Raw genomic sequence first — 23221 nt, 5'->3', positions numbered from 1 at the left:
AATAAAATGTTATACAAACCAGGCTGGCATGAATATGTAAGTACAAACTTTCAGAATATAAATAGGAATAAAGCAGTAAAGTTTTGTGTATGTAAGGTAAAATCTATACTGATTTGGATATTTCTTGCTCAGGATGTGAGAAACAAAACTCATTTTGAGAAAATGACCTTTAAAGATATGTATTGTCATTGAAATATCCAGATACAAATACATGTGTAGTTAAAATAAACACTTAAATGTGTATTTTGGACAATTCCTTTCCAAGGAAGCAAAAATAACCTAAAATCTCAACCACTTCATGAACAAAGTATATTTTTGCTTGAAGTGTATCGCACTGGAAACACACTGAGCTGTTGCTATGGCTGAGGACTGCATTTATTAAGCTTTTAAATAAACTGTAGAACATTTCACAAGCATGGATCAGAGTAATTACATGAGATCAATACAAGTTAGTACTGCTTTTATATCAAGTTCATTCAGGGACTTCTCACTTTTGCTTCTGAGGTGTATTCAAAATTGTGTTTAGCACAGACAACCAGACTAAACTTTGGTGCGGTCCAACCACAATTATGGTTAGCATAGTTTTGGTGACTATTTTGTGGCGGTAAACCATCATTCTAGCACGGTTTAAGCCAGATGATATCTTGGTATAAACAGATGTGGTTGTAATTTAAGTCTAGATTACAGAATTTCGTTATTAACAATCAACACTGAAGCTTCAATTTCAATTTAGCCTATATTAAAGACTGAAATCTTCATATACTGCCAACCTGAGTCACATATTTTAGGCTATCGAGTGCTTTGTCTGTCTTTTGTTTCTAATGCAATACAAAAGAATGGAATCGTTTTTACTCATGCTGTCGAAGGAGAGTAACTGGAGATTTTTTTTTCTCCCACGGCACTTGATACCACCCACTCCTTCAGGGGCTGCAGGGTATATACACTCATTACCTCCTGCCTCTGTATTATAGCCAGCTCTGCTGCAGAGGCATTGTTCCAGCTGCGCTTATCAACACTGCTCATGTGGTTCAGTTGTATCCTGGAATGCAGAAGCTGAATAACTGGAAAATCCCCAAACCCTCTCCAAACAGAGCGAGTTTGCATAAAATCAATGGGAGTGACTCGGTGCAGACAGAGGAAGCAGTGTACTCATTTTAATATGAGACTGAGTTTTGTAAGCACGTGAAAATTAACAGAAAACTGAAGCTCTTTTGGTGACAAATAATGAGTGAATGAGTCACTTCAGCAGCAAGAACTCTGATAAATCTTCAACAGAAGCCAAAGTAGGGAAGAAAAAGTCAGAAGATTGTCCTTGTAATCGTCATATGTCTGATTCAGATCGAACCTGGATGACACTGGAAAATAATGGTGTTTGTGTATGTGAAGTCAGCCAGTCACCTCCTACCATCTCTCCTTGGACATTTTCTTCCCAGGAGAAGCAGCAGTCAGAGACGAGGTGTACACAGCCAGAGCATAATACAAAACATGTCAAGAGAACTGAATCCCTCCGCTGATGCAAGCAAACACGAGATGTTTACAGGTGACCCAGAAACTCTGACATCCATCAGTTTTCAGTGCTTTTCAGTCTGATATCATTCCTTTATTCTATTTAAAAAGGTGACACAAACTTAATTTGCAGTTTGTTAATGTCTTTCATTTTGTCACTGTCACTGATTTGTTCTCTATACGTTGATTTAGCTTGATCCAGGATGTAACTTTAAAGCCACCCTTTGTATTCACATCCAACTCACTGGTTTTGGCATTGACATGAACTCAAAGACTGCATGGTCATAGCAATTATTACCCACTTTCTTCTCATTTTAATTCACATGCACACATCTCTTTATACCGAGCTAAACCAACAAAACTTTGTATGGAAGTTAAAAAAGGATGTTGATGCTTTCCTCTACTCTTAAAGCTGGAGTAGGCAGTTTGTTTGGGGGCGCTACTCGACAAAAATCCCATGAAACTTTAGTATATTGTTGTTCAAATTGTCTGAGGTAAAACTAGACATCTGAACCTCCACTTGGCTGTGTTTTCAGGCTTTGGAAAATCTAATTTGGGATGGGGGTCATTACCCAAACACTGTCTCACTTGATCTGTGTTTTCCCACAGATCAAGCGAGACAGTATAAAGAGTCGCAAAGTCCACATTGAAAGTAGGATGTGTTACATGGAGGACTTTCAATCAGGATAGTGTGCTTTAAAACAAATGAATTTTGGCTTGGCTCATCAAAGTTACTTCTGACAGGGAGAAAAGAGCTGCAGAAAGACGGCTATTTGAAATTCTACCACTTCCTGGTTTCTGTTTACTGCAGCTTTAATGAGCCAAAGTCTTTTAGGGGAAACACATCTAAAGCCTCCTGGCTGAGACAGTTAATGTTTTGATATTGGGCTCTTATTGTCTTCTCTTTGCACATTGCTGTGATGTGGTGACCCATCTGTACAGACAGCAGGCCCAGAGTCAGTTTCATTGGTCATCTCTGTATCTGCATCCACGTCTTTATTTGCCTCTGCGCCGCAGTCCGTCTGATTATGCTGCCGCTCCAGCAGAGTGATGCGCTGCTTCAGCCGCTGCTGAGTGTGAGTGTATTCGTTGAGCAGACGGGCAAACCGAGTCTGAAGGGTGTCCAGAGAGGACTCCAGCCTCTCCACCTTCTCCTCTGTGTCCTCTTTCTGCAGCCCCCCGCTCTCTGCATTCTCATCCAGAAGTCCCTCCTTCAGCAGGATCTCCCGGCCTCTCTCCTCCAGCACAGTCTTAGCATCTGGATACTCAGTCACTGCTTCCATCAAGTCATCCTTAGAGAGGCAGAAGAGGTCAGAGTAACCCAAGCTGCGAATGTTGGCTGTACGACGATTCCCCATTTTACTACCTTTTATATTCAGAATGCTGATTTCTCCAAAGCAGCTGCCGGCGGTGAGGAGCGCATACTGTGTGACCCCATCGTCTGCCACGACTGCCAGCTTCCCCTCTTTGATGATGTACATCTCCTTACCGATGTCCCCTTTTCTGCAGATGTAGTCGCCTGGACTGAAGACCTGTGGACGCAGTTTGAGCACGAGCTCCACCAGCAGTCCTGCCTCACAGTCTTGAAAAATGCGTACTTTCTTCAGGGTCTCCAGGTGTACATTGATGGCAATTTCAGCCCGCAGTTTGTTTGGCAAGTTCTTGAGCACCTCCTGCTCATCTACTGCTTTCTTGTTGGTCCACAGGTAGTCGAACCATTTAATGACACGTGTCTCCAGCTCTTTGCTCACTTTGCGGAAGTGCATGTAGTGTTTAATGGCGTCAATTCGAGCTTGAAACTCAGCACGGGTGGCATTCATGTTGGCAATCATAGAGCCAACATTTCCCACAATTGTGGCAAAGATCAGCACCCCAACAAGAAAGTCGAAGACCACAAATAGGTATTCTTCATCTCGCACTGGTGCAGGCATCTCTCCAATGGTGGTAAGAGTGAGAGTCGACCAGTACAAACAGTAAACGTAAGTCCGGGTCAGGGAGGAATACTCAGGTTTGGAGATGTTTGGGAACACCCAAGTGTCCGAACCTAAACCCAAAGACTTGGATATAGCATAGTAGATGCAAGCATTCCAGTGGATGATCACCAGGATGTAAAGCACCAAGTTGCAGATGCGGAAGATGTTGGGGTAGTTGGTGCGCGTCTCTGTGCGGTCAAAGAATTCAAACATTCGTGGGAAGCGAAGCAGACGGTTAAACCTGAGCTGAGGTGTGTGGATGCCGGTGGAGATGTAGGCCAGGTCGGTGGGCAGGATGGACACCACGTCCAGCTTGAACTGCAATGTTCGGACGTAGCTGTCTCTTAGCTTAGCGCGGTCCTTCACCAGCAAACCTTGTTCCAGGAACCCTGAGACGATATAAATACAGTACAAATTCAGCTCACCTGTCATTTCAACTGTTTTAGTGCAATCAGTTCTAATGAACAATTTGGTGTTCTTCAGCTTTTTCTCTTCTGTCTCACAACTTTACTGTTTATCAAAGTTCATTCTACAACAAACACCACTGGACTTGCTTGTGAGTTCATCTACAGTAATATGATTTAATGTTAAAGCATAGATTTAACACAAAAATGATCTCCATCCAGATTAACATTTTAGCACCGTTTTAGATATAGTCTGTGCATGCGGACCTGAGAATGCATATCACATGGTCATTCATGTATACTAAATATGCAGGTGGCAGTACAGACATGAAGCAGAGCCTGGTTCCTTAGTTCTATGAAATACTACAAGAATCAAGCGCAGCAATATCCAAAAGTAAGACCAGAAATTTCCTTAACTGCACATCTGCTACCGTAGACAACAAGGTAAGAAACAGCTGTCGTTTTTTGTCCATGTTGAATTAACCGCTGGTAATCAAGGCTTTTCCCCTTCACACACCTACTGGCAGTCTAATCTAAACATGAGAGTCTGCATCGTAGTCTCCAAAAGTCTCAGTTTCTGCCTGTACAAGTTGAAAAGCAAATGAAATTCCAAACTACAAGGGGGTCAGCTGTGTTACCAGAATTCCTAAAACACAGTTGTAGTGTGGCTTCAGAGTTTCTTGGAGGCTGAGTGGTGGGGAGTCCCTAGCGTTATGGTTGCTAGCATCTTGAGATCAGTTGAGGTCTGGTGGTCAGTGTAGGTCTTAAGAGCCCCGAGACAAGATGTGGATTGCTGTTGAGCTGTTAGACAAGTAATCTCAGAACTGCATTGTAAGTGGCTGATAAGTGGTGTCATAGACCACATCCTCTGTTTGCTGTTTGTGTTTCAGACATAGCTGACCTCTTCCACTTCCCTTTCAAAGCTAGTCTTCTCTAGCCAAAAAGTCCACATTGTTGTCCTTAAATGAGTGCCCCTTGTCCTTCAGATTAACTGTAGATAGAGTGCTGAGTCACAAACTGAGGAATATGTTTAGCCAAGCAGTTGTTTAGTCTTCCTAATGCACAGGTCTGTGCATTCCTCACTGCACTGAGCTGCATATACTATATGAAACATCTTCAACAAACTCAAACAAGTCCAGTTGGCTTCCTTTTAGCACTTTGAAATACCATGACGTGAATGTCCGGGAATCTTCACAGATAACTTTACTATTTGGTGCTCTCCATAAATTCTGATTCGAGCAGGCAGCTGTTCTTAATAAAAATATCTTCAATAAAAGCTTTGCGTGCTACATGCCCAGCAGCAAACAGCAGACAAAGTTACTAACTTTTGAACTGTGCAGACAGAGACAGTTTTTTCTGCAGAGTAAAATTAATTTTTCAAATAGAATTATTATTGTTTACACTAAATTGTGACTCAAATTACACTTATTTTGCATTTTTTAAATGTGTTTACTGACGTGAAAAAGCAGTTGGACTTATTGTAGGGCTTCAATGTAACACTTTGAACACTGAATCGCTGGATAATGCGCTCAAAGTGACACAACCTGCATCCATTCTACTATTATTTCTACGCACAATTTGAGAGCTATGAATCTTTAATGAAGCCAGAAGCTGTTTCTTTAAAGAGATTACCTGTGCGAAGTCGGACACACGTGTCCATTATGTACACAGTGTCGGACAGGTAGTCCAACACCAGCCAGCAGATGTAATTGCCCACCTGTAACTTGTCAAAGCATGCCCTGTGAGTACAAAAAGAAAAATGATTTGGTGTTCCGGCTAAAGCAGCGGGCAGTACTCCGGTTCACTACATCCATCTTCTATCTCTGGAGGCTGCAGGGCCCCAGCAGATAACTGACAGACTCAAGTGTTATTACCTCGCGACAACAAGGAACCAGTTGTAGAGCACCGCTGTGGCGATAACAAATAACCAGCGGTAGTATGCGTTATCAGATGGGGACACCACAAACACATCCCATTTTTTCCTGAAAGCAGAAGGAGATTGCAAGCAATACATATAGAGAAAATTGTTAGTGCACAATATAGAAAAACAGAAGCAGGTACAAGATATAAAACAAAGCAATACAATGACTCTACAATAGTTTGAACAATTTTAGGAGACTTCTCCTCATTATCTGTGTTCTGTTGATGGTCTTTTGTAATATATAATTTTTAGTATTTCCAGGTCATCATTGTAAATGAAAACTGGTTCTCAATTGACCTATCTGGTTAAATAAAGGTCAAAAGGGTGATTATGTCTATCTTCATTTCTGTATGTCGAAACGGGCACAAAATACATTATTTCACTAAACCGCAGCCATCAGAGAGATAAAACACTGTCTCTAACCTCTGTGTGATGTAATGAGACATGTCAAGGATCTGTTTTTGCCCTAAAGCACAGTGTGCCTTTCTAAATTTGCACCATTGTCACACTGTTGTTTTCTCTGAGACAAGTGAACCCTAAAAATAAACCCTGTGTGAAGCAGAGGTGCCCTGTAAACAATTAAAGTCCATGTGTGCCACTAGAAGCGCTGTTTCACAGAGGTAGCACCACAGTAGTACAAAGTTCTTGCACTGGCATACATCAAACTGCACGGTAATGGTTCAGGGTTGCAGTCGGGCATACCTGAAGATCCCTTTGGCATTGTTGCCACTGGCATCCGGTTGCGAGTTGCTGATGCGACTGGGGGCCGTTCTCAGCTCAGGGCCTCGAAAGCGTTCCAGGAAGGAGTCCGGTCGCTCCTCCTCCTCCAGCAGACTCCTGTGAGCCCATTCCCTCAGTCTCACCACCAGGCTCACCAGTCTGACACAACATAAACAGCATAAGGCCTCTTTCAGAGCCTCAGTCAGCTCGTGTGTTATCTCATCAGTGTATGAAAACAATGACTAACACAAAAAGCACACATCTTCATAGAGTCACAAATTATCTTATAAGCCAACTAAAAACATCAATTGAAGCATCATCGATGTGTCACCTTCAGAGAGAAGCCTGTGGACTTACTCACACTCTGTCGGTCTCTCACCAAACCAGACAATGGAAAAAGCTGATGGGAAAACCACTCACACCAACCCCTTTAGATGCCCTTCAGATAAATGGCAGCGGTGGAAAATACTGGGAGACCAGTAGCACTTGACTGCAATCTGATTTCGTTAGATTATTCTAACTAGGAATTCATTTGTACTTGTGCTTTTTACTAGTAAATTTGACCCTGGTGTCCATAAGAATTCTTTAGACAAACTTAGCATGATCCAAAATGCAGCAGTGCGTCTTCATAACAGACTCTAAAAAGCAAGGGACCTTTTTTTTTCCACCACTTAATTAAATACATGATTGCAAGATAAAAATATTGTTGTAAACATTTTCTGATGGTTGAGTTGACATAATTGCATCAAGTTAATATTGTGTGTATTGTGTGATTTAAAACAAAAAGTAACAATGTAATTGTCTCGATAACTGAATTCTTCTTGATGCTGAGTTCAGGCCTTTAGTTGAAGATAATTTTGTTCGAAGTTGTCAAAGCTCAAAAAGATTGAAGCAAACTGTTGCATTACTTTTTTGTTGAGCCAAAAAAAATTTTTTAGAGCTCAAAATCAAATGTAGAGAGCATGTAGTAGTGTGTCATTATCGGCTTCCTGTTTCCATTTGTTATTAAATTTCCTAATGTGCCAGCTCCTGATTTTATTATTTCGATCATTTGGTTGTGATTATGTCTCCTTTAGATCCCTATGATCCTCTAACTTTGGTCTCTTAAATGTTCTTCAGAGTAGAAGACAGATGTTCAGAGATTTTGCATTTTGTGTCATCAGCATTTGCCTTTTCGAATATAATTATAATTAGCTTCAAACATAACCTTATTTAGTTTTTGTGCCCTTTCATGTTATTTACTGGTATCAGACCACTTCATTACTTTTATTATAGGCTTTTCTATTTTATTGTTTTTATGTGTTTATTCATTATTTCATTTTTATTTGATTTTACTTTCTTGTTTTTATTGATGTGAAGTATTTTGAGTTGCAGCACTTGCTGTATGAACTGTGGCATATTATTGTATTATTATTATTATCACTACATCATATTCATTATCATACATTGTCTAGAGTTTAATATATATTCACAATAAATTATTTCCTTTTTTCACAAAATTTTGAATCCACAAATGAGCATTGAATCTATCTATTAGTAGATCTTTCAAACAGAGCTGCACCATTTCTGTGTAAAAACTGTTTCATTTGCTTGAATCCTAATTAGTTTTGTTAGTTTCATTCAAATCACGGAACTGGAAGGTCTTGAAGATGAAAGTAAGCACTAAAATATCACATCCCATCTGAAATTTACACAAGACCAGATTAAAAAAGGTAGAAAACATGTTTTCACCAGACAGATACACTGATCATCATTCTTGTCCAGTCTGTGGAATTAAAACATACCAAACTACATTTTGCTCCTAACTGAAAGTTTTCAAAGCCAGACAACCTTTTCTACAAAAAAAAAAATAAAATCTGCCGTGCTGTATGGAGTTATTATGGGATGTCACGGTTTTACCTTGAGATGGCTCCGTTCCTTTGAAAAGAATTTCTTGAATTGCCTCCGTGAGGGTCGAGAGCAGCGACTCTTTGCAGCTCTGAGGATGTGTCATCGCAGACAGATGGCACCCTGGGAAGAAATAGCGAAAAACTCTCTGTCACACATGTCAGCGTTCACTTTGTATGTAATAAGCCTTAAAAATGTCATATTTGGTTCTTGTTACCTGCTGAGAATACTCTCAGCCCTCTCGATCTCCTCTTCCAAGGTGGTCTTCGCTGACAGATTGTGGGGCGACCGATCTCTCTCAGCCACCTGACCCGTCATCTTTAGATCTGACAGTGCTGACGAACACTAATATTAAAGCCATTTAACCCATTCTACAACCGAGCGTGCTGGACGTGTTTTCCTGCTGCGACACTGTGGCAGGAAAGGAAAGTGTTTGTGGTGCATATGACAGATTATAGTCAGGGGAGGAGGGGACGACTGGGACTGACTGCCACAGTCCCTCACCTGGCCCATCACACAGCAGGTGGTTGCTGTGGCGACTTAAGCATCTACAGGTGAAACTCAGTGCAGTTTACACAACAGAGAAGCTGCAGGGCTTGAAATAAAAGTTTGAAGTTGATCTAAAAATCCACTCGCAAGCTGAGAAAGCAGCATGAGGGTCAATCACACACATCCACCCTGCAGCAGACACCTGATGGGGTGTTTAGATGACTGTTACCATTGCGTGGCTAATTGGTGGATCATTAACGAAAACACACACACGCAAACACACACACGCAGTCGGCCTGAAGCTCTGCAGCTCAGTGAGCCCATCAGCTGCTTTCCCTCAGGAGAAGCATCGCTTAGGAAACCAGTGTACTGAGTGAGAGCAAAGTGTGGCATAAATGTGTCATAAATGTACAAGATTGCTCGGTTAAATAAACTAAAATCTCCCATAAACTGATTCAAGTGCAGAGAAACAGTTGTTGTAGTTAATTATTAAACAATGTGGGGATAATTCAGCTTTTATATTACATAATGCCACACATTGTGCTGTGAATTTCATAACAATAAAAGAAGCAAATGTGGGTTACTAGCATGAAAATGTATTTTATGCATGAAAAAATATAGTGGGGAATCAGTAAATCTTTATTCCTACCTTCAGTTTCCTTCAGTTACTCCAATAAAGTCCTTATGGTAACTTCACACAGGCACACCCCCAGCAGGGCTTTTCCTGCCAATCCATCTTCAGTGCCTGCACTGAATGTTATGAGGGGAAAAAAAGAATCCAACTGCATCCAAAACCTTTAAAACACAATCACGTGTACCGGACTTGCAACATTTTCCATGAGTCTCGTCTTGAAGAGTGTCCCCACCTCAGATGTGTGAGCACGTGGTTCGGGTGGGAGATGGTGGAGGGCGGGGAAATCTTTGAATGGTGACGAGCCCAGATGTCAGCTTTAGTCCGAGGAATCTCCTGGGAAAACCTGTTGGCTGTCTTTCCTCTGTACATGCATTACACTGGAGGATAATGACAAGCAGCACAGTTCAGAAAGGTTACTCAGGTTTCTTCATAGGTCAGGTGCTTTAATAAATCTTTCATTGGCCTGATGTCTTTTATGTTTAGTTGGCACATCACCTCAATGCTGGTCATCATCAGTAGTGTATTTTGTTATATGATATTAATTTTCATGGTTCACAGGCCTTTTAATTTGTAAAATCTTACATAAAAATATCATTTAGTTGTGGCCCTGTGCAATGTTCCCTCTAATTTTTCCTGAGTCTGAGCAAACACACAAACTCCCTGAGCGTCCCTTGGATCACTGTGAGCAACATCAGACGTGTGCACTGTGGTCACACCAGCATCACATCCATTCAAGTTACATGGTTCATTAAAAGAATCAAATTACAGCATTTACATTTCTGTTAAAACACTTTGTCCACAGGAGCCAGTTGAAGGCTGCAGTGATTTTAGTGACACTACAATGTATAAGAGTGAAGTTATTGAATATTTGTCTCTCTTTACTGTTGCAGTGGTTTTGCAAATTGCAGACGGACCCTGTTCACTCCATAGACACCAATGTTATTCCTGTAGCTTGAAAGACAGCTACTTTTGATAAAACTGGGCTTGTAGCACATTGTCTGCCTTGCAACAATGGGAAAGAGGCACCGTTTATGTTTTGACAACCTATATCTAATGAGTTATTGATGCTGGAAGTCTGAATCTGTGAATATCTTTCCAACTTTACTGAACTTGGGGCCACTACCACCTAAGGAGTGATATATTTAATTATGAAAAAAGCATTTAGCCATACTTAAAGCTTTAAGTGCTTTATTAACACGGAACTAAAAATTTTGTATTGTTTTATTATCACAGGTTCTGTCTGAAAAGAGGTGGCATCATTTTAAACAGTGAAATCAAACTAACAAAATGTAATGACCAACCAGTGAGCAATACTGGATTCTGCAAAAACATAAACAACTTTTAAAAAAAAAAAATCTAAATCTTATCTTAACACAGTTAATGTATTAACTTATTTTTGTGTGTATGCATGTATTTATTGATTTATTTAGTACTGTTAACATCAGAGTTCTGAGTGAATTTTTCTTAAGATAGGCAAAGGCCATTTATTGATTACATATAGGCTCTTAAATGTTTATTAAAAACTAAAAAGCATTTTTAAAAAAACAACTTAGGCATTTATTGAGTCACTAAAATACTGTAGAGTACAGACCACATCAGCATGATTATAAGCATCCTCTGGTAAATTAACAACCAGATACTGATGTCTCTCACCATATGGACTTCAGGAGATGACTGGGGGATGATAAACTGTGACCTACTGGTTGGATTCTCTCTGTTCTCATGTTTCTTACATGTTTGTCCCCTGACAGCTGGGTCCTAATGTTTTTTGAGCAACACACCATACTATGATGTTTTTACAATGATGGTTCTACTATGGAACCAGTTTGACATGTTCAGGTGTTCTTTGTGTGAAAACTCAGAGATTTCAGGTATCAGAAGGTGGTTTTCAACTTTCTTTGTTAACTTTCTGCTTCAACTTTAAACTAAATTTCCTTCACTAAGCCAGCCCTCTGGACTCCCAGTAAGCTGTGTTCCTATTGGCTGTCCAGGTGGCTGCTTGGTGCTATTAGGAACACCTGAGCAGCTCAGTGTCTTCCTGCTTTATTTAGCTGCAGACAAACATTTCCTCTGCTTCTCTTCACCACAGAACCGGGTTTGGCTTCGTTGCTTTAGCTTGTTCTTTAGGCGTTGGCTTGCAGCTTCCAGCAGTAAAATCATCTTTAATGTGTTTCTTGGTGTGTTTTAGGGCTTTGTACTGGATAGTTGTCTTGGTAAATGTGGTTCTTTAGCCACAGTTAGCACATGGTGCTGATGTGTGCAGTGATTAGTGGATTTGGTACAGCTGAGTTGTGTCTTTATCTTGGCTGTAGTGAGTCTTTAGAGGTTTTTGGTCAGACACATTCTGTATTCTTGTTTGTGAACCAACGTTGGTTGTCCAGAAGGTAAGAGTTCCTGTCCTGATTCTCTGTTCTCAGAGGTTCTCTGGTAGGCTGCAGGAGACTTTAGCGTTTGGGTTGTGCTAGTTTGGTTTTTGTATGGTTTCATTTGGACGACTATCTTGAGGCCCCTCCATGTGGTTTAGTGAGGTTTTCTGGAACAGTTCTACAAAGCAACCTGCAGCAGAAGAGACTTTGAGAGTTTTTAGGAAGTTCTGGAGACCAGACTTTAGAGCAGCAGAAACATTTGTCAGCAGTTTGAGCAGGAGAAGGTGAGCTTCAGAGTAGAAATGAGATGGAAACCTTCTTGACCCGTGTGGTGAGGTCCTGTACCAAGAGTTTGAGCAGGTTGTGAAGAGTCTGTAGTTCTTGGGTCTGAAAGCACAAGAAGAGTCGACTCATTAAAGGAGAAAACAGGAGATATTGTTGGTTCTTCTGTTGCTCTGCAGTTTCCTTAGACTGAATATCAAGTTTATATTTTAAATGATTTCCCATGTGAGCCCAAGAAGACTGCAATAAACTCCCTCCATCCCCTGGACACAAGATATTTTATTACCATGTTAAATTTTTTATTTATTTATTTTTTTTTAATGTTTTTGAGTTTTAATCATAGTTTTAGCATAGTTTTATTCTCTTTGCTTGTTTAGTTTTGTCATCCGTGTAAAAGGTGCTAAACAAATAAAGTTGAATTGATAAACTGAATAATTGACTAACTCATGATTGTGACAACAGAAATATTTTCATTGTGATTTAAGGGTTTATTTCATTTTTAAGGTTGGGGTGAAAATCGTGACAGAAAAAAAAGATTAAAGAAATAAACTACATAACAAAAAGCAATTAAATCAAAGGGAAAAAATGTAATACAATAAAACTTTTAAAAAGGTTTATTATTAAAAAGTATTTTTTGAATGTTTAATTATTGAAAATATTTTATCTGTATTTTTTAATATTTTGAAAAATTTTGTTTAATTTCATAATGACATGTATCTTGTTTAAATATGTAATTCAATATTTTGTCTGTTTAATATAAACATTAAATACAATTAAATTCTATTAAACAGACAAAATATTGAATTACATATTTAAACAAGATACAATACGTGTCATTATGAAATTAAACAAAATTTTTCAAATACAAATATTAAAAATTACAGATAAAATATTTTCGATAATTAAACATTCAAAAAATACAATTAAACAAGAAGAATATTAAACATTTAAAAAAATACAAAACATTTAATTAGATTATCAAACCTTTAAAAAGACAAACCATTTAATTAAAAAATTAAATGTTTAATTAGAAAATTACATCTTAAAGACAATAAAACTTCAAATAGGAATTCAACAGAAAATACAATGAAGCATTTAAAAAGAAAATTAAACATTAAAAGGTGGTAAAACATTTAAAAAGAAAAACCTTCAAGATTTAATTGAAAAATTAAATATTGGGAAAGAAAAAAAAAATTCAAACAAGCCGATAAAACATTTGAAAAAACAATTAAACATTAAAAAGACAAAACATTTGGAAATCAAATCAGACATTAGAAAAGAATAAACGGTGAGAAAAGAGCAAAACTAAACATTTAAGAAAAATCAAACTAAAGACAAAACATTTGAAAAGACACCAGTTAGACTTTAGAAGATCAAATTAAACAGAAGAGACAATAAAACGATCAAAAAGAGCAAAAACAGAGAAAGGTCTTAAAGTGTTTTCTAGTCTGAAACGAAAACATCAAGTTGTTTCTTCAAACATTTCCTCTTTCTATGTTCTTGGTTTGATTGTGGATAGATTTACTAAGAACTCATTTCAGAAAACTGCTTTCCAGATAAAGTCTACTAGTAGTTGAAGGCATTTATCAAACTAATGTTACCTTCTGATCTCCACAAACTTTACTGTTCAGTGAAGAGAATCAAAGTTTGTTGAGGATTTCTAAAAAACCCACAGGTGAAGGTCTGAGAAGAACTCAGATGGATGGTCTAAATGTGAAATCAAGACTCATGGTCACAAGTTTTAAGGCTTCTGTTAACCAGAAAGTTCAAACTAACAGAGAAGTACTGAGAAACTTTCAAGATTTCATTCCTCATACTGTCTGAAGGTTCAAACTAACAGAGAAGTACTGAGAAACTTTTAAGATTTCAGTCCTCAGACTGTCTGAAGGTTCAAACTAACAGAGAACGACTCAGGAACTTAGAAGATATCAGTCCTTGGGCTGTCTCAAAGTTAGACCTAACAGAGAACTACTGTGGGACTTAGAAAATTTCAGCCCTCAGACTGTGTGAAAGCTCAGGTCCTGAGGACTCGGGAGGTGTGGAGGCTTTGGAAAGTCTTGGAACTGAGGGTTCAACCCTCCAGCACAAAGGGTGAAGCCCAACCTCCTGAGAAAAACGGTCGAGTCGAGACTCAAGTTAAAAAAAAAACTCGAAAACGAGAAAAAATAGATGATAAATGCGCAAAAAAAAGAAGAATTAGTATCTGAGCGAGTAGCTCAGGGGGATAAGAAGAGGACTACCAACTGGAAGGTCGCAGGTTCAAGACCCACCACTGGCAATTTTCTTTGTTTGTCTTTGTCAGGATTTCGATAAAATTTAAGAAGTGTCTGGTCTTGAACCAGCGACCTGCAGCTCCATAGGCAAACTCTTAACTCACTGAGCTACAGATCAGATGAAAAGAAGTAATTTCGTCGTCCCTTTGGCATCGTAGTTCCTCAAGTGACCACATGGGTGGAGCTGAGGTGGAGTCTGGGTGGAGTCAGGGCGGAGAGTAGGCGGGGAGGTGGGTGGTGGCCTCCCCCCTCTACTCCCCCTCCTCCCCCCACCACCCACCACACCTTCCCCCGCCCGACGAGTTTTTTGAAAATCTGAGTCTCGAGAGGTTTTCCCGAGTTTCTGGAGATTCCACCAGGTCGGAGGCAGAACAAGTTGTCATGAAGAGGTGCTGAAGTCGGTCAGGATGGACTGACTTTTTACAGCGACTAGAAGGAAGACCACTAGAAGAGCAGGTCTTTAACCACCATCCATAAAATCCATGGAGTCGACTCCAGAGAAATGAAAGGTCAACTTTTATCAACCTCCATCCATATGTTCAACTTCATATCTTTACTTTGACATTTTTAGCACCACAAACCTTTAGTATCACACTTTATTATCATTTATTAGGACTTTAATGGAATCCACCAGCAGATTTAGTTTTTCTTGACAAACTTTATTCTTGTCATCGTGGGACTGCAGTATTTAAAACTGTTCCTTCTATTTGACCTCATGTTTATTAGTTTTAGTGGAGAAAGTTATTTTAGTTGTCGATTAGTCTCTTAAAAACCAAATAATAAATTGGATTATTCAAGAGGTTTAAATTTCTTACTTTGTCATATTTTAAATATGACAAAAAATGGAAAAATAAAGTGTCTTGAGACAATTTGACCTGTAATTGGCGTTATATAAATAAAATTGAATTCAAATTGTATGTATCTTGTAATGGAGTAATTCAGCCATATATGCTGGAAAACACATTTTCTTTGACCATTAATCTGTTGATTGTTTTCTCCAGTAATTCATTTCTTGTTTTGGTTTATAAAATGTCAAACCCAAATATATTCAGTTTACTGTCATAAAAACTAAAAAGATTTACATTCATGATGCAGGAATCAGGCAGTTTTTCACTTTTTATCTTAGTTTAGTCAGAAAGATAGTTGATAATGTGTGAATTGTTGCAGCTTGTGAGCCGTAAAAGGTTTTAATCTTTGGGGCCGAGTGTCAAAAAACATTTAGAAACCAACATCAACAAAGCACTCAACAAAGATTTGAATATCATTAAAGGGAAATCCAACTTTTGCATGACAATGTCTAATTAAAGGACATTTATTTCCAACGTAAATGTGTGATATTCATCTTCTGGAGCTTTCTCTTCACATCGTCTTCCACCTGGACTGGTTTGGTCGGGAGCATGTGCAACAAACATTTGAAAAACTGCACTTTAACATCAATGAATGACACTGAAGTTTAATCGCTACATAAATGAGACTGAGTCTGGATGTGCTGCTCTGTCATTAACTCCTAAGTTTAGGGAAAGTTCAAACAAAAGAGGACTGTTCAGATAAGACTTCAGAATGAGTTTATTTTGAACAAACATCTCGGACTTTCTGAGCTTCAGCACCTCTAGCAAGATATTTTAACAACAAGCAACTCAAGAGATCCAGAAGTTGGAGAGAGTTAGCTTTAGCTGAGCCAAAGAACATGTGGGACGCTAACCTAGCAAACATTTCAGACTTTCCTCTGTGAATTCTGAGAAATAATTTACTATTTAATGACAGAGCTACACATCTTAACTCAGTCTCATTAAAACAGACTCTAATTCAGTGTCATCCATCCATATTAAAGTGCAGTTACCCAAAATGTTTGTTGCATGAGCTCCAACAAAACCTGTCCAGGTAGAAGGCCACTTTGACAAACAGGAAGTGGAAGATTCCAAGCAGATTTATAGAAGGGGAACCAGACTGTACTAAGTGTGGTCGAGTATAGAGGGGTGTTTTGTGGGTTGTTAAGGCTGATAATGATTATTAGTGAGACATTTGGAGTAGATATTCATTTGCAGTAAATGAAAGTATTTAAAATCTTGGAGTTAAACTCAGAAGAACACAAACTAACAGAAAACTTTGTTGGTACCTTTTTGTTTTGTTTACAGATGTTAAGTTAAAGGAGTTTTATTCGTGACATATAACCAATCAAACCACTCCAGAAGATAAAGGTTCAGAGCCAAAGTAGGACCATTTTTAAATGTATTTATTACCGTAAATCAGTAAAAAATAAAATACTGATAATCAGTAAATCAGTCAGGCCACAATTACTACAATTCCACAATGTATGTCTGATTCCTTTGACTTGTTATTTGTACAATATACGATGTATATGATGGTGTTTTTTCATACCAAAGGCTATACTATGATGTTTTCTAAGAGACATACGATGCTACTCTGGTTGTTCTGGCTCTAGGTCACTGCACTCCTCCTCTGTTGTTTTCTGGATTGTACTCAGCTGCATGCCTTCGTCCACCCGGCCTCCGTTGACTCGTCCTGCCTGCTGTCTCTGGAGCTGAAGCTGGATTGGAACAGACCAAAGTACAGTCCAATCACGATGCCAGCTGCCTCTCAAAAGGCTCCTTCATCTGGCAGGTGGCAGCACTTCTTCTGAGGGGAAGCTGAGCTGGCCCGGCAGAACTTTGGAGATGTGTTCCAGTGGTTGGTGGATGTGTGGGGAGATAGAGAGGGACCTTTGAATTGTTCAGAAAGGAAAACAGGGAACCCATTGGTAGTTTTAGTTTAGGGTGCTACTGCGGTGTGTTTTGGGGTTTTAAGAGGTGAACAGGAAGAGGTTTTTTTCGTATTGATTATCTTTTACTTTGTTCCTGGTTGGAATGCCCATCAATGTCAACATGAAGTTCACTTTTAGTTCTGTTTATTTATTTTTATTTTACTAACACCCATTTGTTTTTAACCCCCTCACATGTTGTGTTGTTGTAAACTTACTCTTTCAAATAAATTCTCATCTAACCCTCTGGAAACCAGCGTTTGGACTGTTTTTGTGTTGCTCCTCACCTACTGACAGCTGTGGACTAAAGGCTATACTGTGACGTTTTTAGAGCGACATGCTATACTATGATGTTTGTTGGGCGACACCCTATACTATAGACTTTTTTAATTGACATATTACTGTGACTTTTTTTTGTTTTAGGTTTTTTTTTGGTTTTTTTAGCAACATATAAGAATTCAAACAGTTTTAAAAGTTACTATACTTTTACTTTTGCAATGAAATTATTATTCTATGGCATTTTTTAGATGACATATTATACTCTGATGTTTTCTTGAATTACATACTATTTTGACAATATACTGCACTATGACATTTTTTGAACCACATATCATACATGACAATTTTAGGCAACATCCTATCATTTTGCGCTTTTTGAACCACATAATAATCTATGTTTTTTTTTTTTTTTTTCTTGCCAACATGCTGTACTATGAACTACAGGCCATACTATGTTATTCTTGAGTAAAGCATACTATACTTTGACATTTTCTGAACTACATCCTATACTATGGCGTTATACACAGAGTGCTTTGATTACATGTTGATTTATAATCTAGATTTTTTTCTGTTTTGTTTTTTGACAGGATTACCACAGACCTGACCGTGAACACCGTCGACACCCACCTGAGGGAGACGCTGCCTAAGATCTCAAGGCTGCTTGGTCGTGGTCTTTCTGGCACGTACTCTTCCAAGATGAGCCGGGAAGTTTAACACTGATGGAATGACACCAGGTCTAAGCCGACAAACTTCCAATTCCTCCTCAACCCATAGTCTCTGGGAAACCTACATGGAGTAAGAAAAGTAGACAGAGAAGTAATTAAGTCTGTACACAACATATTAAAAAGAAATCATGCTAATAAATTAAGTACAAAGAACCGAATTCGCCAATATACTGGAGACCAGAGCTATGTAATTTGATAAGTATAACCTTGTTTAGTAACATTTCAGTTATTTGAGAGCAGTCCTAAAGAACTGCCTGTAATTCCAATCATCACCTATGAAAAGTCATTTCAAGTTTCCTTGTCTCAATCGTACGACGCAGTGTGTAACTGTATGCAGCACAGTGAGACGGCATACTTTTTGTTTCCGTTTTCACACCGTCTACATCAGGGGTCACCAACCTGTTTGAACCTGAGAGCAACTTCAAGGGTACTGAGTAGTATGAAGGGCACCTTGTTTGATACAAACTTTCTCACTATCAAACTTGCGCCATCGTCTTTAAACAATAATAATAATAATGAAAATAATATGTAAAAAGACTCCGATCACATTTATGTTAATTACTCCTTACAGTAATTATTAACAACGATTTCCACAACAATGACGGTAGGAAACACACACTCACATATATGGAAATCTGTTCCAACATTTAAAAGTCAGAGGTATCCCATCTCTGAAACTTTTGTCAATATCTTTCTTGGCAGTTTTGTATGAATCAGCATATTTGCAGCATTTTGTTCAAAATCACACCAGTTACATTTCTGTGCAAATTAGCACTTCTAACATTTTTAGGAAATCATTACCTGTCATCAAATCATGCTTCATTTGTGTAAACCACTACCTTTGTAACATTTTTAACAATTCATGAACTCTGTCCCATGTTTGTACAAATTATCAGTTATGTAGGAAAAAAAATGAACGCTTTCACATTTTGAAATGAATCCTATCACATTAGTACTAATCACCAGCATTTTTCACCAGCATTGCAAGATTTTTAACAGATCATAACAACAAATCATTACATGTTTTCAACTGATTATTTTTCACATTTTTATATAATGGCAGGGTGTTGTGAATGACAACATGTTACCTCTTTCTTTGTCTGTAAATGTGTGTTAGTGGGAAGCCTGGCAGTGCAGAGCTTATCATGTCTTACCTTTACCTTGCAGTTTACAGTTCAGATGGTTCAGTTTCCCAGTGATGTCCGTTAAAAATGCAACGGCAAGAATCCACTCAGTGTCCCCAAGCAGCGAGGTGTCTTCACCTTTGGACTGCATGAACTCTTTGATTTCGGCCAACAGTGACAAAAAACGCTGCAAAACTGTTCCCCTGCTGATCCATGGGGTTTCTGTGTGTAGTAACAGGTCACCATGTTCAGCTGACAGCTCCTCCAGCAGCACCTTCAATGTCCTGGTTGTTTGGCTTTGGAGCCATTTATGATCTTTACGACAGGAGTCATCACATGATCAAATCCGGCCACTTTTGTACATACATATGTCCTGCTGGTGAATGCTGCAGTGGTAATGTAGGAATGTTGGGAAGTCTGGATCACCTCTGCATCGTACAATGAAGCCTGCATGCCGACCCGTCATGGAGGAGCCCCGTCAGTCATCACTAAACAAGCTTTTCTTAATGGTACATTTTTCTCCACGAAGAAACTTTTCGTCGCGTAGCAGATGCCAAAGCTGCCTTTAAGTCCGCGGGGCTTTTCCTGTCCGTAGTGCGCATACAGTCTATGCGCTAGCAGGTGGCTAGTTAGCATGGAAGCTTTGTAGCGGCTAAAGTCGCGTCTGTCCACATTGTGCCGCTTTGCCGACGCAATAGTCGCCCCGCAAATAGGACACATACATTTATCTTTCACTGTCTTGAAAAAGAACTCTTCCTCACAGTCATCGTGAAAATAGTGTTTTCTCTTTCACTTCTCTGTCATGTTTTCGGGGTAAAAACCACATCTAGCTTCCCGAAGTGTCTGCGTCCGGACGCTGCAGCAGTGACGTGATGCTTTGACATGCGCAGTGAACTGTGACTCGGACAAGGTGAAAATAACACCGAAGACGTTTTTTTTTTTTTTTTTTTAAATTATAATAAATATTGTAATTTAAAATCTGCATTAATGTAAGTATTTTTGATTTAAAAAGAACAGCAACTATAATTTTTATAAGGAATTTCATGGTGACTAGTGTTATTTTTAGAATGTGTGGAGGGCAACTCACATGGTCTCTGCGGGCAACCAGGCGCCCGCGGGCACCGTGTTGGCTACCCCTGGTCTACATCAACGGAATGCACTGAAACTTTGCCCCCACTAGCTTAGCCTCGCTGTAGCACGCAGTTCAAAGGGGCGTGTCCTATCTACTCATTCATATCTATGAGAACAACGGTGGCTACACATAAGGACGCCTGACGTTGATTAGCTGCGTAAATACCATTATATACAGTCTATGGTAAATACGTATGTGAATCCCATCATTAGCTGCAGCAGCCAGTCACCCGTCACTCACTGACTCACATTGAAAAATAGCACAGATTGAATTGTTACGTGTTTATTTTATTTACAATTTAGGTTGTATTTTTTTGTGTGCGCGCAGAGACCGTGTCAGCAGCGCGCAATTGCGCACGCGCGCAGCTTAGAGGGAACAGTGGCCCTGTGTCACATTACTTCCCCTCACAAATTAACAAAAAAAGACATATCAATCAAATTCATCTTGAACTTTGTTTAGTGTGTTTTGTCTCTTTTTAAATAAATTCGACTCAAAACGTGACTGTAGGTAGATTCTGAAACCATTATTATCTGGCGGCAATGTTTCACTTTTAAAACATCAAAGCTGTCGTCAGTACAGTGACATTCCTTCTTCTACCAAAGCGATACTGCAGTTATACCATCTCTCAACATCTCATTACTTTCAATAACAGTTTGCAAATGGTCGATGGCCAACGCTTGCATATCATCTTTTAACCTTAGCTAGGTTCTGCAATACTTTACAATGAGGGTCCAACCTTTCAATTGGTGGGCAACCCGCTCTACCACCTAGATCAGAAGAGGTCAACTGATGCAATATTTGTGTGGAAATGACTAAAACCTGCATTATTTCTAACAGCCTGCAGGAGGTGACTCCTCTAATGGTGAAAATATGTCAGATTGTATAGAAGTCTATGCAGAAAGGATTCTACTTCTCACGTAATTTATTCCCTCAGTAAACATTTTCCTAATGAGTTCATGGTCTCAGTCACTAGTCTCAAATCTCTTTCAATACAGCATGACATTCATTTCATAAAATATGTTCCCATTTAGCATAAAATAGACAATAGAACAGAGTATGTTTTAAGCCAGAGCTACCTTGTCATGGACAGGTTGCTGCTGAATGGCATGTATAGAGCCCCCAAGGTCGCAGTCAGATCCACCCCTCAGCTGTTACATTTTGTTTTAAAGACCCAAGTTGGTGACGACCAAATTACAAACTCGAGACTTTGAAACTGTAGTCCACAAACCAATGGGTGAAATCAAAGTGGCTACATCCATCTTTCATATAAAGTTTAATCTAAAAAGTAGTGAAACTAGCTCCACCTCCCCCACCTATACCAGCAAAATGCTGCTTAATATGTACTGATGCAATAGTGGCATATATAACACTGTCAAAATACATTTTTTCTTTTGATTATGATTTTTAAGTACATTCTGTTCACAGTATTTCTGTATTGAAGTAGGATATTTATGTTGGATGTTGAAATTGGATATTCTTACAGTGGTAGATTTCGTTCAGTGAGGGATCTGAATACTTCTTCCACCACCTTTGTCTTTATATCTCTTTTATCATCATTATATTTCACTAAAACATTTAAAAATATATTTTGTGATGTCTTAATTTAAATGACTGATGTTTTTTGTTAAGATTTTTAAGATAATGTCAAGTTTGGACATGAGACTTGGACTAGCTGTCTTCTGAGTATAAAATCAACAAGGGAAGTAATTTGAAGCTCTTTATGAAGCCAAACTTTCACCACACAGACACACTCTGATGCAAATGGAGCTTGAAAACCCAGATGATGAAGGCCACAGGAGACAAACCTCCTCATCGCACAGCTTCCCGACAGAGTCTGGCTGTCTCAGCTTTAATCAGATCCTTGAAAACTGGAGCCTTATTGGGAGAGAAGCCCAGAGGGCCTTTACATCGGTCTGAGATACAGGCCAGTGAACAGTAAACTACAATCTGCCACTGCTTTCCCCTGGTGTACTACTAGACTGTTGATGGACTGTGAAGAAAGTCCTGCTGTTAACAAGACAGAGGAGACAACAGTTAACAGATCAAATGTGTTGACAGGACTTTAAAATTCTCTGCAGTAAAAATCTCTGGTTAGTTACAAGCCACAATTTAATGTATTATTACCATATAAGTATTTTAAAATCCTTTTTTACAACCTATTTAACTGTAAACGTTAAAGTTCTTTATCAAAACAAGTCGGGGACAAACCCCACAGACAACAATGACTGTTTTTTACAAGTCTTTTTAAAACAGGTGCAGGGTTTTATGATGAAAAAAAGGGAAGAATATAAAAGCACAATGGCGATAAGAGTCACAGAGGCTGAGATAACAGAAAAGAGAAGCAGTAAAATGAAAATGAGGTCAGATCATAAAAGTGATAGTGGTAAGTTCCTGCTGTTTCACTTCTGCAGGTTGTTCCAAATTCTCAATAGCCCCTTGCTTTTAAATCGGCAGGACTCTTGCATTCTCCTTTTAAAATGTTCTAAAATGTAAAACATAAGCATAAAAATCAATCACTCAGAACAGCATTGTATTTATTTGTCAGTGGCTCTTCCCTGTGAGAAGCAAGTGGGACCAAATCTTTCCAGCAAAATGTGCCCCAGAGCAGAAAAGAGCCACAAGAACTACTCACTGTAGGGGTCAACAGTTCAGGTTTTTCCTTTAATCTGTCACCCATCTGTAGATCATATTAAAGTCACCCAGCATCAGCTGCACTAAAAGGTGGCAGGAGACAGAACTACTTACAGA

The 23221-nt window shown here is 38.9% G+C and overlaps 1 protein-coding gene and 1 long non-coding RNA gene across 3 annotated transcripts; both read right to left on the bottom strand.

The window, feature by feature from the left end:
* Nucleotides 1-1130: 1130 nt before the first annotated feature.
* cnga2b (cyclic nucleotide gated channel subunit alpha 2b) lies at nucleotides 1131-9965 on the bottom strand. Of its 2 annotated transcripts, none has more exons than XM_023276919.3 (7): nucleotides 9550-9965; nucleotides 8629-8746; nucleotides 8424-8534; nucleotides 6507-6683; nucleotides 5758-5865; nucleotides 5516-5622; nucleotides 1131-3868 (listed from the first exon to the last, which is right to left on the bottom strand). In XM_023276919.3, exons 2-7 carry the CDS (start codon nucleotides 8727-8729, stop codon nucleotides 2376-2378), a joined length of 2097 nt encoding a protein of 698 aa, XP_023132687.1. In that variant the 5' UTR covers nucleotides 8730-8746; nucleotides 9550-9965; the 3' UTR covers nucleotides 1131-2375. The 2 variants fall into 2 exon arrangements, with proteins under 2 accessions (XP_023132687.1, XP_035807203.1); XM_035951310.2 differs by having other exon boundaries at nucleotides 8629-8822; nucleotides 9550-9964.
* Nucleotides 9966-16616: 6651 nt separating this feature from the next.
* LOC129350465 (uncharacterized) lies at nucleotides 16617-20427 on the bottom strand. The gene is made up of 3 exons (XR_008603876.1): nucleotides 19372-20427; nucleotides 18120-18278; nucleotides 16617-17175 (listed from the first exon to the last, which is right to left on the bottom strand). It is a non-coding gene; the product is annotated as an uncharacterized LOC129350465 (long non-coding RNA).
* Nucleotides 20428-23221: the final 2794 nt, after the last annotated feature.

This window comes from Amphiprion ocellaris, chromosome 14 (assembly GCF_022539595.1).
Source record: "Amphiprion ocellaris isolate individual 3 ecotype Okinawa chromosome 14, ASM2253959v1, whole genome shotgun sequence".
In the NCBI taxonomy this organism is placed as follows: domain Eukaryota; kingdom Metazoa; phylum Chordata; class Actinopteri; family Pomacentridae; genus Amphiprion; species Amphiprion ocellaris.
Note: the sequence above shows the minus strand (reverse complement) of the source record. Positions and strands in the feature narration are given on the sequence as shown.